General features: G+C 42.9%; 1 protein-coding gene across 1 annotated transcript in view; it reads left to right on the top strand.

Annotated features, from left to right (window-relative positions):
* The window catches only part of LOC138011813 (cilia- and flagella-associated protein 337-like), a 33,090-nt gene extending 20,067 nt beyond the window's left edge, over positions 1 to 13,023 (top strand). Inside the window, exons 22-32 of the mRNA XM_068859024.1 lie at positions 1,532 to 1,705; positions 2,709 to 2,825; positions 3,022 to 3,126; positions 4,030 to 4,090; positions 5,481 to 5,612; positions 6,950 to 7,101; positions 8,576 to 8,647; positions 9,187 to 9,316; positions 10,459 to 10,577; positions 11,777 to 11,924; positions 12,651 to 13,023. Of these exons, the coding sequence (XP_068715125.1) occupies positions 1,532 to 1,705; positions 2,709 to 2,825; positions 3,022 to 3,126; positions 4,030 to 4,090; positions 5,481 to 5,612; positions 6,950 to 7,101; positions 8,576 to 8,647; positions 9,187 to 9,316; positions 10,459 to 10,577; positions 11,777 to 11,924; positions 12,651 to 12,877 (1,437 nt within the window). The 3' untranslated portion in view covers positions 12,878 to 13,023. The remainder of the gene's footprint in view (positions 1 to 1,531; positions 1,706 to 2,708; positions 2,826 to 3,021; positions 3,127 to 4,029; positions 4,091 to 5,480; positions 5,613 to 6,949; positions 7,102 to 8,575; positions 8,648 to 9,186; positions 9,317 to 10,458; positions 10,578 to 11,776; positions 11,925 to 12,650) is intronic.
* Positions 13,024 to 14,351: the final 1,328 nt, after the last annotated feature.

The following is a 14,351-nucleotide window of genomic DNA, read 5'->3' as shown; positions in this document are numbered from 1 at the left end:
CAGCACAAATTCGTGCGGTGCTCTGCACAACAACTACGTGAAATCACCAAATTTGAGGTTTTGACGACAACGCGAGCATTCAAATGTGACTCTTTCATTCTCTGTTTTTACTCTCAAATCGCTCGTGCCAATTTATTCTTAGGATACTTCGCCCACATTGTACGACGCGAACGAGGTGGCCTAACCGCGAGAAACTTACGATAGTGCAAAGTTATATTTTGAGGTGACGTTTTCGTCGAAGTCGCCGTCGTAGATTGTAAAGTCCCTAATAGTTAGATGCAGACGCAGACGCAGACGCTTATTTTCAACAATAGTCTCAGGTTTAAGAGTTACCATACCGTTAGGCTTTCTTTTTTATCGGGTATAGGAACTAAACTTGTAACGTTTTCTGTGGACATACGTGATATTTAGTTGATAGGAAGTAGCCCGCAAGCAGTCTCTTCCGTTGAAAACGGCGCACGGTCGAATTATAGGGGCTTGGTTACTAGTTTCGAAACTAGTAACCAAGCCCCTATATTTCGAGGGCACTTAATGTAGCGTGCATCTTATCGCGTTTATATAATAAGCAAATCAATGCGCGCTCTCGGATTGGTCAATCAGCAATGTTTTATTGTGCCAGTAAACTCATGCAACAATCGCGCGTCTTCTGAATTATTACATAAAAAGCAGTAGACCACAGGTTTCTATGGTTTATAGGCATGATAAACCACTTGGGATGTTGGAAGAACACTCGAAGAATTCGTAAATCACTCGCCTGCGACTCGTGATTTACGAATTCTTCTCGTGTTCTACCAACATCCCGCGTGGTTTATCAGCCTATAAACCATAGAAACTTGTGGTCTATTGCTTAAGTAGTGCTGGACATATCTATTATGAGTTCCTCATCTTATTTCTGTGTCATTTGTCGAGGTTTCATTATTTATGCCACAGTATTGGTCACTTTAATTCTGAAATAATGATTGATCCTGAGCAAGTGCCTAGTGAGGTTAAACGTTCCCGAACGCTGTATACGGTTGACCTGATGTTTATAACATAAGTGTCAGTCTTGACATGCATTTACATTTTCGACGCGAAACCGAGAGTTTCTATATGAGACACCAAGTCACGAACATTGTAAACTTCATTTGTATTCATTCAACGCACAGCTATTGTTTCTGTAATACGAGGCATCTGTACGAAGAAAGTCGGACGAAAAGTTTAAGATCGTTCTTTTTTAATTGTGTGAATCAGTTAGTTGAACAAAATTAAATTTTAATGTCTTCTGAACTCACAGCTTTTCTCAATAGGGCCGTTTATACGAGAGAAAATAAGCCGCGGCTTACTCTGGTCGCGGCTTACATAAGACGCGAACACCCCGTATAAATGGTACAAAATCTACTTTCACGGCTTTCTCAAGCCGCGGCTTATCCTGGCCGGGGAGTTTATTCTCGTATAAATAGTTCCTTTCGCGTATTGTGTACGCCGCGGCCAGAGTAAGTCGCGGCTTATTTTCTCTCGTATAAACGGCCCTAATGTTCATTTACTTCTATAGGAGCATCAAGATGACGTGCTAAGTGAAGCATTCTGCCCTCCTACAACACTCGCCACTGCCAGCTACGATGGAGAAATTGTGTTGTGGAATTTGAATTCCGAACAAGCATTCAGGCATCTGTCGACACACGCTAAAAGAAAATCCACTCGTTCTTCCAGAAAATCAAGAAAAGCGGTATGTCAGTAGAGAAGAACTTTGGAGAAGGTGCCTCATCCCGTAGACCACGTGTCGCATTCCTTGTTCACTCTTCACAGAGAGGAAGGACAGGGTTCCCAAATGTTGTAGTCTGATCTTAATTCGGGATCACAGTAATTGGCAGTTGGTCACCCTGGCTACGAAACGAAGCTAATAAAACAAGTCAAACAAAACTCATTGTTTTGCATGGCTTTGAAGAATCCCAAAACTGGTGACATTAAGCTCACCAAATACTTAAGCAAAGTTGTCCTCTCTTTGAAAATTGTGACAGAGTAATTTGGTTTGAAATACTGTTAGGGGTAACTCTTTCCTCGAGCGCCATACAAATATTAACTATGGCTAGTTCGCGCTGAGTCAGTGCCTTTGTACGCTCTGATCAAACTAGCCTTCTTTAATATTTGTATTCTTTTTTTTTTTTAATTACTTATTTTTGTTGTTTGACACACGTACATTTTTATAACGAGTCGTTATTGGCTCACTAATGTCAGGTCTATAAGGGTCTTATCTATCACAGTGGTAAGGTTTTCAATCACACAGCACCAGAAAGGATTTGTAATCGCAAGGGTCGAGTCACAATCCCTTGTAACCTTGTAAAAACTCTGTAGGTTTTTTGTTTAATTTTTGGCAGTTTGGTAACTTTTTCTTAACTACCGGTAGAGCATTGCTTGAAGAGTTTTCCTGTTAGTGTCAAACTGAAAGCGAGGTAACTGCTTTTGGCCAATCACAACATTTGCACTCAATCGAGAGAGCCAATTAAATATCAAAGCAAATACGTGCAGCCGGCGCCAAGCGCGGTAAACGTGTGCGAGCCAATCACAACTGGTTTTGCTTTTTATTATTATTGACTGAGAGTGAAGAGAAAAAATTTTCGCGCCATTCCTTAAGAGGAGTAATGCAAAACGCAAAACCGAAGCAAGTGCGTTGTTACTTTTTTTTTTTACTTGGATTGCCTTTATTTTAACCAATCTTTTTTATCGCACAGGAAATTTCTACTCCTCCTCAGCGTTCGCTGGAAACAGAATCGTTTTTGAAGCCGCCAGAAGCTAGTCGATCACAGTCTGCGACATCGGTCGCATCAGAACAGTCAAGTAACGGACAGGTAATTATTGCGCTAATAGCATGGGGGACAAATTAGTCAGTGGCAGAGCATCCGAAGTAGCCATCGAAAGGTCGTAAGTTCGACGATAAATAAATCTCTTCATCTTCTTGACATCTTTTTATGCTATAAAAAAGAACTGTGTAAGCTCTGCGACATTCAATTTTCTATTTTTTGATACTAATCCTTTTATAATCAGAACGATTTTGGCTATGCGGTTACCAAGATGATATTCCTGAATGAGAGGCCAATGTCAGCGTCCAGTGTTGGAGCTAATTTGTTGTCGTGTAACGCAAGTGGATGGGTAAGAATTGGTGTCACGCATCTGAAGTCACGGGAGGCACGGTGCCCTCATGGTTAGAGTGCTTGACTCCGGATCGAGTGGTCCGGGGTCGGGTCCTGGCTGGGGACATTGTTTTGTGTTCTTGGGCAAGACACTTTACTCCCACGGTGCCTCTCTCCACCCAGGTGTATAAATGGGTACCGGCGAAATGCTGGGGGTAACCCTGCGATGGACTAGCATCCCATCCAGGGGGGAGTAGAAATACTCCTAGTCGCTTCATGCTACAGAAACCGGAGATAAGCGCCGGCCTGATGGGCCTCTCTAGGCTCGTAACAGAGACTTTTTACTTTTAATCTTAAGTCACGGTATCCCCAACGAACTCACGACTTAGGAAAGTTAGGGATTTAAAGCAACCACGACGACAACGTCTCGTTTTTCTCGAGTGTTTCCCGATATTTTTATCTCCCTCAAATTGTACAATGTAGGTGAATTATCTTATAACTGGAGTGGTACGAGGGGTTTTAAAGTAAAGAAAGGGAATGGGCGATAACTATTGTATGCTCCCGCTGTCGTCAAAAACTTAAATTTGGTGATTTCATGTTCTTCTTTAGCAAAACACGACAAAAATGTGTTCTAAACTGTGTGCCGCACGTGTTGCACGTGCAGCACAATTATTAAAAACATTTTCTTTTTGTGGAGTTGCCTTTGCCGTGGCCGCCGAGGTTGCTTAAACCCTCGGCCCCGTACAACATCTAGGACCTCCCGTTCCCTCCTAAAGCATGCGCAGTTGCAAAAACAACTACCTTTAAACTTAATGCGCATGCCCAGAACTCAACCCTGGTTCACTAATCGAGAGCCATGACAACAAGTACCCAGGCATCCCGGACGTCAAGAATGTCAACCGGAAGTTTCTTTGTCTCGCAGGTTCGATTTTGGAATACTCATAAGTCGATGTGTGTCGGCCAGTTCCTCGCGCATGAGCATGGTAAGTTACTTACTTGACCACGTGGTCAACCGCGACGTCTTCATTTTGAGAATCTTGGCTGGATGCAGAATTTGGAGTTTTCTGAAGTAAACGTGTAAGAAAAAAACTGGGAAGCACGTGACTTGAAAGAGATCATAAGCGTTCTCATTGTGACATTAGAGCACATGTGGGATAAAGAAAAATCAATAAATGGTGGGCGTTCAAACAAGGGAATTTGGAACAGCTTTCAGGATCGTACTGTTAGCTCTTACAGGAAATAAAATGAATGGCCATTTCGCCAATGCCTTGATAACACATCGGTTGCAAGGTAGTGAGGTACAACCCCAATCGCATTTCCTTTTAAATCTTCTTCAAAAGCTCATTAATAATTCATGAGCCTAGCAACCTATCAAATCATCGATATGATCATGACACTCAAAATCGCGAAGCGTTCCGATTTTTTTAAGCCTCCGATCGGTTTGCTCAGTTGGTTGAGCATCAGACTACCGTGTGAGAGGTCGCGGGATCAAAACTCCGGCCAGACCAACACTCAGGGTCTTTAAATAATTGAGGAGGAAGTTCTGCCTTTGTAATTACATCTGCAAATGGTTACTTTCCAGTCTTCTCGGATGAGGACTATACACGGTTGGCCCCGTCTCACAACCCTTCAGTGCTCATAACCCTGTGGGATGTAAAAGAACCCACACTATTCTTGGTTTTCACATGACGTCACAGCCGCCATGTTTGTGCCCCTAAAGAAAGGAACGGCGGCCATGTTTTTGTTCCGACCCAATTCTCTGGGAATTTAACTCTGTTATTATGCAAACGTTTTCTTTTGTTTTCGTTGAAAAACATGGCTGTTGATCACGTGAGTGAAAACCAACAATTCGCAACGAGTAGGGCATGGAGTTCCCGGTGTTGTGGTCTGTCTATTGTATAGTGTATTCCCTGTGACGCTCATTGACCCTCGGAGGTCGACCATTGTAGAACACTTTGTGTCCTATGGTTGACTCTCCATGGTTTTTGTCCCCCTTAGTGCATAAACGAAAACAGGAGCCCATTACCCGGAGCTTCCATCTGTATTGTACCCTTGAGTCAACCCTGTCCCGTATCTTTCTATTTTTAGAACTGCTACATTTTGACGTATGTGACGTATGTGACTGAGAGCATACGTGAAGTGGTTCACATACGTCACATACGTATGTGACGTAATAAATGGGTGACCATAGGTCTCTTGTGATTGGCTATTGTGAAAACACCCAGTAAAGCCCCCCTGGGAGGTGCTTCTAAAAATAGAAAGATGCGGGACAGGGTTGACTCAGAAGGTTAATATGGAAGATGGAGGCTCCGGGTAATGGACTCCTGACGAAAATGATCCGAGACGATCCACGTCTGTCTTCTTTCTCTCTAGCTGGCTTTCTCACAATGACTGTTGATGATACAAATTCTTATCTTGTGACCGGCGATGCTGATGGAGTCATCAAGGTTTGGGACATCACCGAATATTGTGTCGGATCCATTGCCGATAATGATTGTCCACCACGTGAGTACTCAAGCTGTCACAATTTAGTCCTGATTTCCATCATAAATCACTTGGCAGAGGCTAATTTCGTCACATGCTGTTGAGCGGGTTTTCGGGCTTGGTTAAGGCTGTTGGTTAACTCCTGTGACAACTTGCTGAGCAAAGTGGAGGTCGTTCGAATTTTTTCCACAACGCTCAACTTTTTGAATGGCCTAATTTAGCAGACAACGTGACGTGATACGCTGTTCAACATATTTCTAACAAAAATCGCAACAATTGATTTTTTGATCAACAGATGATGAATCGTTTGCCATCGGCTTTAAGAATGATTATTAAGGACAGAAGAGTCAACATTTGTTCCTTGTGGCATAGTCTTAAGCATTGTAATATTGTGTTAAAACTAAATTGTATTAGTATCACCCAACTAGTGGACTAATGCAAACCCTGCATTTTGATTGGCTACGCCACTAGAGGACTATTAGTAATAGTCCTTGAGTAGCGAAAAGCGTGACGCTTTCTTTCGTTTTATTCCCAAATAAATATTTTTTCATCTTGCATTTGCTAACTTTATTATTGCCTTTTCTGTCCGACTAGTTGGGTGATACTAAAACAATTAGACCCTTCGCCCTCAAGGGCCACGGGTCAATAGGCCATTCGGCTTCGCCTCATGGGCTATTGACCCGTAGGCCGCAAGGGCTACGGGTCTAATTGTTAAGCAGCAAGGACCAACGTAACAAAAAAGAAGCGCGCATCCTGGTGAAGGATCTAATCAGCGTAACTATTTTAACAAACGAGAAATGAAAGGCTGATCAAACAGTGAAGGAATTCATGTATTTTGTATTTACAAATATTTCGAAAGGCACTTTCAAGTAACACCCTTATGAAGAAAGGCTATGCCTTTCACTTCTCCTTTGTTAATATTGAGAAACAACGCAGTTCACTGATGATATATTTAACAATTAGACCCGTAGCCCGCAAGGGCTACGGGTCAATAGCTATTGACCCGTGTCCCTTGAGGGCGAAGGGTCTAATTGTTTTAGTATCAGCCAACTAGTCGGACAGAAAAGGCAATAATAAAGTTAGCAAATGCAAGTTGAAGAAATATTTATTTGGCAATAAAACGAAAGAAAGCGCCACGCTTTTCGCTACTCGAGGACTATTACTAATAGTCCTCTAGTAGCGTAGCCAATTGAAATGCAGGATTTGCATTAAACCACTAGTTGGGTGATACTGTGCATTGTTTTTTTGGGTCGATACGGCTGAACGTTGGCTAGAATTGAGAAAAGTGTTATTCCAAGATGGGATTTGAACTCAAGATTGTTTTTTGTTTGTTTGTTTGTTTGTTTTTTCGATTCCAGCTCTTGTCAAGCAATTCCAACCTCATACAGACACTATCAATAGCATTCACCTGTTTACTCGCTCAGAGAGGCTGCTGGTACTTACAGCTTCAAGTGACTGTTCCGTGGCATTATGGGATATAGAAGGACGCCATATTGGAATATTTGGACAGGTAAAATACCGCAACTTTTGGCGTCATCATCTAATTTCTAAGAAACCTTAGTTTCGCGATTGAGGCAAACGTTAGGCCAAAATTGCTTATTAGCTGTTAAGCAAGTACTGAAGAATGGATATAAGCAGGAGGTTATCAAGGGGAACCTCAATCTCCAGTAATTCATTGAGTGAACCTATTCCCGAGTAAATTTGTTTTTAGAAACAGGTTTTTCACGCAAAAAGTATCATTTTCCTTGATGCTGAGATAGCTCTGTTTTGATTGGCTTTTACTTCGGTGAGCTTGCTGAATCCCCCAAGGGAGGCGTGCTACATTTTCGTCGAAGCACACAGCTCTGTTTTGATTGACTTTTACAACAATAGGCGTGCTGAATCTCAGAAAGGGGGAGTGCTACATTTTCCTCGAAGCTGACAGCTCTGTTTTGATTGGCTTTTACAACAGTAGGCTTGCTACATTTTCCTCGAAGCTGACAGCTCTGTTTTGAGTGGCTTTTACAACAGTGGGCGTGCTGAATCTCCCAAGGGAGGCGTGCTACATTTTCCTCGAAGCTGACAGCTCTGTTTTGATTGGCTTTTACACCGGTGGGCGTGCTGAATCTCCCAAGAAAGGCGTGCTACATTTTCCTCGAAGCAGACAGCTCTGTTTTGATTAGCTTTTACAACAGTGGCTGTACTGAATCTCCCGAGGGAGGCGTTTCATGAATAAATTTACTCGGGAAATGGTTGACTCCTATGCCAAGTATGGGAGACGAAGTTCCCTTTGATGAGCTCCTGATACAAGCTAGAGTGGTTTTCAATTGAGTGTCGAAAAAAGCAATTAGCGAATTGCTTTAATTTATGATTACCTCACTCTGATTGGTTCAGTGTTCTCGCGCCATTTTTTTCAACCAATCACAAGTAAAACCAAAACCAATCGTGGCTCGCGCGTGCACATTTTCCCGCGCTTTGTGTCGGCTACGTGTAATTACTTCGAGTTTTGATTGGTTTACTGGATTGTCGTCCTTTTTCATTGGCCACAGTAATTACTTTGGTATTGTTATGTAACAAGAACTCATGAGAGCTCCATTCTCGTCACCAGGGCCTCGGGTCTTATGCCTGCGCATGACCCCAGAGCTCTTCTCTGACTCAGTCATGCGCAAAAGAGAAGAGCTCTGCTGATGAGATTGAAGAGAGCTCCTGCTTAGTAGCAGAGCAGTGTGTTGTCCAATCGCACGGCCATGGATCCCGTCCCATCCCTTAAAACTGCTTAAAGGTCCATGTTCGCCCAAAAGAGATTGCGCGCTTGTGTTTTTGTCTTGAAATAGTTCCAGCGTTTTGATCGGGTGATTTTCGGATTTGCCGTCTGTGCGAAATTCAACGCGGCGCGCAGTGTCTCTTGGGGAAATATAGGCCTTTCAGTTGTTCCATTACCAATGACGATCTTTTGTTGAGAGCACGGTTAATTGCTAAAGTTACGCTGTCTGCTTTCGCCGTAGGAAGAGCATTGGAAGATTGAACCCATTTCGGAGGAAGAAAGACAAGCCGAGCGGACGAAACAGGCCGAACAGGTTCGTCGAAATTCGACTTTTTTCGTGAACGCGTTTTTTAACCAGTTCTGATTTCACGTTCACGTTAAAACGAGTTTTATAGCTCCAAGGTAACTTGTGGTTAAATAAAGTATTATCATTATTGTCACCCATATTTCTCAAAACTTGCCATGGTGTCGTCAACAGGTTTTGATTGTAACGACATCAAAGTGTGCTAAGTCATCGTCTTCGTTTTCCCCACTCCTCTCAGTTCTTGGTTGGGGGTGGGGTGGGGTGTGGGTAGGGATAAAGAACACTACAGCCAGCCATAAAAGGTGCCCCAAGAAGATCAAAGTAATCTTCACCCTCAAATTGGAGGCTAGGGGAGGGGGGGGGGGGGGAACTGGTGGCACAAGGGGGAAGGAGGAGGCATAACAAACTGGCGGACGTTGTGCGCTTGGACCTGATTCCATAATCGACGCACTCGAGATCTACTCAAACGTTTTTTTTTTTTGTCTTTTCTTTTTGCACGATGTTCCCTATCTTCTGTTAAATGGTCCTTTTTTTAATTTTTATAAAAGACGGAGAGCGGGAGCAATGATGAAGAAGAAGTCGTCGAAGAAGATACTGGTGCAGATGAGCAACAGCTTTTTGCAGATGAAAAATTTGACCCCGAGTTTCGGGTGTCAACGTGGCAACAAACCATACTAGGTTAGCTTACGTGGCTGATGGCTTGGGTTCGATTCCCAGACTCAGCGTCATATTTGGGTTGAGTTTGATGGGTTTATTCCTTGCTCCGAGAGTTCTCCCTTCTCGTCAAAAATCGACTTGTTGGCATCGTGTCATTAATGAACAACTTGTCTTCAAATAGCAGGGATGGCGTAGTGGTGTTTTCACTCGCCTCCCACCAATGTGGCCCGGATTCGATTCCGGACTCGTAGCCATTGGTGGGCTAAGGTTGTTTTTGGTTCTTTACTCTGCTCCGAGAGATTTTTTTCTTGGTCCACCGGCTTTCCCGTCTCCTCAAAAACCAACATTTCTAAATTTCCAACTCAATTGGATACAGGACCTCCCTGAAAACCACTTTCGCGTGAAAGGAGCTTCCTGGGTAAATATAATTTATGATTATGATTATGATTATGATTATGATTATGATTATTATTATTATAAATCAAGAGTAAATTAGATAAGAGTGTTGCTATGGCATGGGTGGTCTCCCCAGCACAGTCACAAATTAGTCTATTTTTAGAACACCCGTTCCCTTGAATATCAGTTGTCATGTCCCTGAAAAAGAAATGGCAGAAGCGGTCACGCGTGACATGGCTTCTTCTGATTGGTTAAAATTGGCGGCCCTTAGTGCTAGGCCAAGACCGCAAAATGATAGAGCAACACTATTATCTAATTCACCCTTGTGAAAATTCAGAACTTGTGAAAATTAGCTATCTCTCCAATTTTAAGTGGGTTTTGATCTCAAATGAACTTTAAGTGTCTATTCTTCTAGCGCTGGGGCACTAAATGGAGACTCTGTAATTAAAATCAACTCAGATTAACGTAAATCAAATCAAATGTTGGTTTTTGAGGAGAGGGGAAAACCGGAATACCTGGGCGAGTGCTCTCACCGCTGCGCCAGCACTGCTTCCCTAAGGCCGTCATCGATTTATTTCCTATGTATTTCCCCCTTTATTTTGCTTGACAATTGAGCCAGGGAAACTTGCCATGGTCGTTAACCTCGGTTAATGCATATTGTACTTCGAACACCACGCCCGTGCAGATGTCTTAATTGCAGAAAGTTTAAAATGGTCTACTGGGCAAGAGAAAAAAAATAACTAATGGATATGGTTTGCTAATTGTAGGAAAGGCTTATCAGGAAAAGAGAATTGAAAAGAGGGAAAGACGGCAGCCTCAGATAATTCCTAATTTACCATACCTTAACTGGGAGAAGACAGGCCAGGCACCATCCGGCCCATATGCGGTATGAATAGGCCAGTTTCGTATTCTAACGGTTGGACTGGATCTAGCATGAAATGGAGGCTAATGCGGGCAAATTGATTTGCATTTGAAAAGATTTGCCCGCGTTAGCCTCCATTTCATACTAGATCCAGTCCAGCCGTGAGAATTCGAAAATGGTCTATTGAATCATTAGTTTAGAGCGAGTTTCAATCGAGTGTAGTAAAACCAAAACCAAAGTAATTACTTTGGCCAATCAAAAAAGGCGGAGACAATCCGGTAAACCAATCAAAACTCAAAGTAATTACACGTAGCCGACACAGCGCGGGAAAATGTGCACGCGCGAGCCACGATTGGTTTTGTTTTCACTTTTGATTGGTTGAAAAAGTGGCGCGAGAACTTTGAACCAATCACTGAGTGAAGTAATCATAAACCAAAGCAATTCGCTAATTACATTCGACATTCAATTGAAAACCGCTCTAAGAAACGACAGTGGCTACGGCAACGGTAACTCCACACAACGGCAATATCATTGGTTAAAAGAGGATACATAATCGTGCTGCACGTTGCTGCACTTACGACACACATTTTACCACATCTTTTTGCTGAAGATTGTATGGTGATGCTCACCGTTACGTCAACCTATTGTCATTAATGTGCCAACCAGCGATCTATTGCTGGTTTTCACTCACGAGATCAACAGCCATGTTTTTCAACGAAAACAAAAGGAAGCGTTTGCATAATAAATTCGTGGAGGATTTGGTTGGGGCACCAACATGGCCGCCTTTTCTTTGTTTAGGGGCACCAACATGGCGGTCGTGACGTCATGTGAAAACCGGGAATTGGGTCTCGAGATAAAAGATGCCTTTGTTCTGTGGTTGGCAAAATTTAAATAACAAAAGATTTGCTTTAAGTTCATTAAGTTCTTGATAAAAATCGACGTTTGACGTGCAGCACAATCGATTATTTTCCTCGTTCCAATAATATTGCGAGATGACGTTCTCGTTGATGTTGCGCTCATCTTGCTATGTTCTCTCGCTTTAATTTCGGTGCTCATCGTTCGAGCGGGAACGCTCAATATTAGGAACTTTAATATGTACGACGGTGACGCTTAATCTCGCCGTAGCCGTCGTATCTTAAACTCCTTATTCAGTCTTCTAATACCGATGAACAAAATCCTAGATTATCTTTCAGTGAATCAATTATTTTTCGCTTCTTTTCCAGTCTTTAGATACTTCGGACCTGCAAGAAGTTGGTGCAATTCATAAACCGGATTTTGTCGCCCACCCTGAACGATATTTTACCCAGAGTTCATCGGGAAAGCGTCGGAGCAAAGATACCTTCTTGCCATCCTTACCAGTTGTGGCAGATAGTAAGTAACTTCATTCCCAACTTGTGACTAAAAGAGTGCCTTTTTTGGGAGGAGAGGGCAGGAAGAATTGGGTTGGTTCACTGATTTCTTTTTTTGGGGGAGGGTAAGAGGAGTTAAGTCTATCCACTGCCCTTTGCTTGTCAACGAGGGGGCGTTGAGCTTTTTCATTTTTCTCTGTGTGCAGGGAGAAGGTTGGTTAAATGCCTTTGTCTTTTAACTTTTGTTTGAGGAAGGCTGAGGAGGAGGGGGGGGGGGGGGGGGGGTTGTGAAGGAGGGTTTTTTCAGGAAGAGGAGTGGGCTGGTGTCATTATTTTAGTAATCGCCCTTTCATTTGGGGAGGGGTGGGGAGGGGTGGGGGGGGTTTTGTGGGGGTAAAGCGATTTCGTTTTCTGAACTTTGAGGGGTAGTAGGAGGAAGGTTGGTTCCTTGATTCTCTTCGTTGGGTTGGAGGTGGGTTGTTCGTTTCTTTCTATTTATTGGGGAAGGGTATGGCAGCACTTATTACTGACTTTGTTTGTGGGAGAGGTATGAGAAGTGGGTTGGTTTATTGATCTCAAGATTATGGGAATGGCTAGGAGGCCGTGGGTTGATTCATTCTCCATGTTAGCGCGTGTAGAGGGGAGGGGGGGGGGGGGACTGGAGGAATTTTGGTGACCTCCTTCGCAGTTTTTTTTCGAAATACCTTTCTTGCTCCCATTGAACGTGGTCTTTTTGTGTATTTTGCAGATCTCCACATGCGTTACGACGAAAAGAGCCTTTTTCCAAAATATATCCTTGACATGGAGGCAAAAATGAAGGCGGCGCATGCGCTGAGTCTGCGAGCGTCCCGCGCGACCCGAATTCGGGGCGAATCAGTGCAAGCAAAGTCCCGAGGGGCACACGAGGCTTCTCAGGCAGCCAGCAGAAAAAGCACGGCCTGGAAAGTTCTTTTGACAAACAAAAGCAAAGATTAGAATAACGAAGTCACAGAAGGCACGGGAAAGATGGGTGAACCATGCGAGATTTAACACTGACACGCGAAGAGCTCGTGTTGGGAAAAGAAATTAAATGAGGTCAACAAAAATGTTCGTAAGCCAGATATAGAGAAAAGAATACTCTTTTTCCAAGAAAGGTTCTCGTTTGGAACGTGGAGGCTTTGAATTAATTTAGATTTTAAGAACTTGCTAAGAATTGCCGAAGACTGAAATGTGAAGAATGCTCGCGTCCCATTAAGCCGTGTTCTCCAGAAATCACAAGTTTATTATCTTTTGGGTTTATTCGATCACAGGCTGGCTTGACACAGCCTTCACTCTCACTCTCTCAGTCTCTGAAAAAACCACATGCTGTTTAAACTATTATCAATTTTACAGCGCCGAAGGCCATCTAACTATTTCCTTTATCTGTCATATTCTCTTATTTATTGGCTGTTCAGATCACACTACAGATATTTAGGCAGAAAAGTTTACGCAATCGACGATAATAACTTCCGGTGTCTAACATAGAGTCAATTTGTTTCTTGTACGGGAGTCCATGTGTTGGAGCTTACAACTCATTTTTTATCTGAGTTATAGCTCAGTAATCTCTTGCCAAGTATTGCCAACTCAGGATTACGTCTCAGGTGCATAATTTAACATTTTAATTATTTATTCCGGAGAAAGAAGGGGTATTGCCGAGTCCGAAAATACCATAATTCTCTTTGTTTGTCCCCCAAAATTTTGCATAAGCATTGTTTCCTGTTCTCTTTGGACTTGAACAATACTCATTCAAAAATTGGGGGGGGGGGACAAACAAAGAGTATTATGGTATTTTCCGCTTCGGCCAATGAGTTGTTCGCTCCTTGTCATTGGCTCCTGGATCACAGAGATGGATAGGTAGGTAGGTAGATTGGTAGGTAGGTAGGTAGGTAGGTAGGTAGGTAGGTAGGTAGGTAGGTAGGTAGGTAGGTAGGTAGGTAGGTAGGTAGGTAGGTAGGTAGGTCGGTCGGTCGGTCGGTCGGTCGGTAGGTAGGTAGGCAGGCAGGTAAGTAGGTAGACAGATGAATGCTTGGTAGTTTTATTTTAAGTATGGCATTCTATCATATCAAAACATACAAGATATTAGAACTTGTTTTGTATAAAGTCCGTACATTCTTACGGTACATATTGACACTGTTCTAATAGAACACAGAATATCTGAAAACTAGTTTCATTAAAAAAATATACATTTCTGTACAAGAGAACTAATTGTTTACCTTTTATGGTGCCGAAGTATAACCATCGAGTTTACGCACTGGTACAAACTTCTTCAGGGCAGTTTCAGCCCTTAAACTACTAGTTAACGTGATAGACAGATAAATAGACAGACAAACAGACTTACGGTCGGACGGTTGGACAGGCAGCCAAATGGACGGACAGATATCTCTCAACAACGCTTAAATATGACTTAAAACTAGAAGTTGCTAATAGCAAG

This window comes from Montipora foliosa, chromosome 7 (genome assembly GCF_036669935.1).
Source record: "Montipora foliosa isolate CH-2021 chromosome 7, ASM3666993v2, whole genome shotgun sequence".
In the NCBI taxonomy this organism is placed as follows: domain Eukaryota; kingdom Metazoa; phylum Cnidaria; class Anthozoa; order Scleractinia; family Acroporidae; genus Montipora; species Montipora foliosa.
Note: the sequence above shows the minus strand (reverse complement) of the source record. Positions and strands in the feature narration are given on the sequence as shown.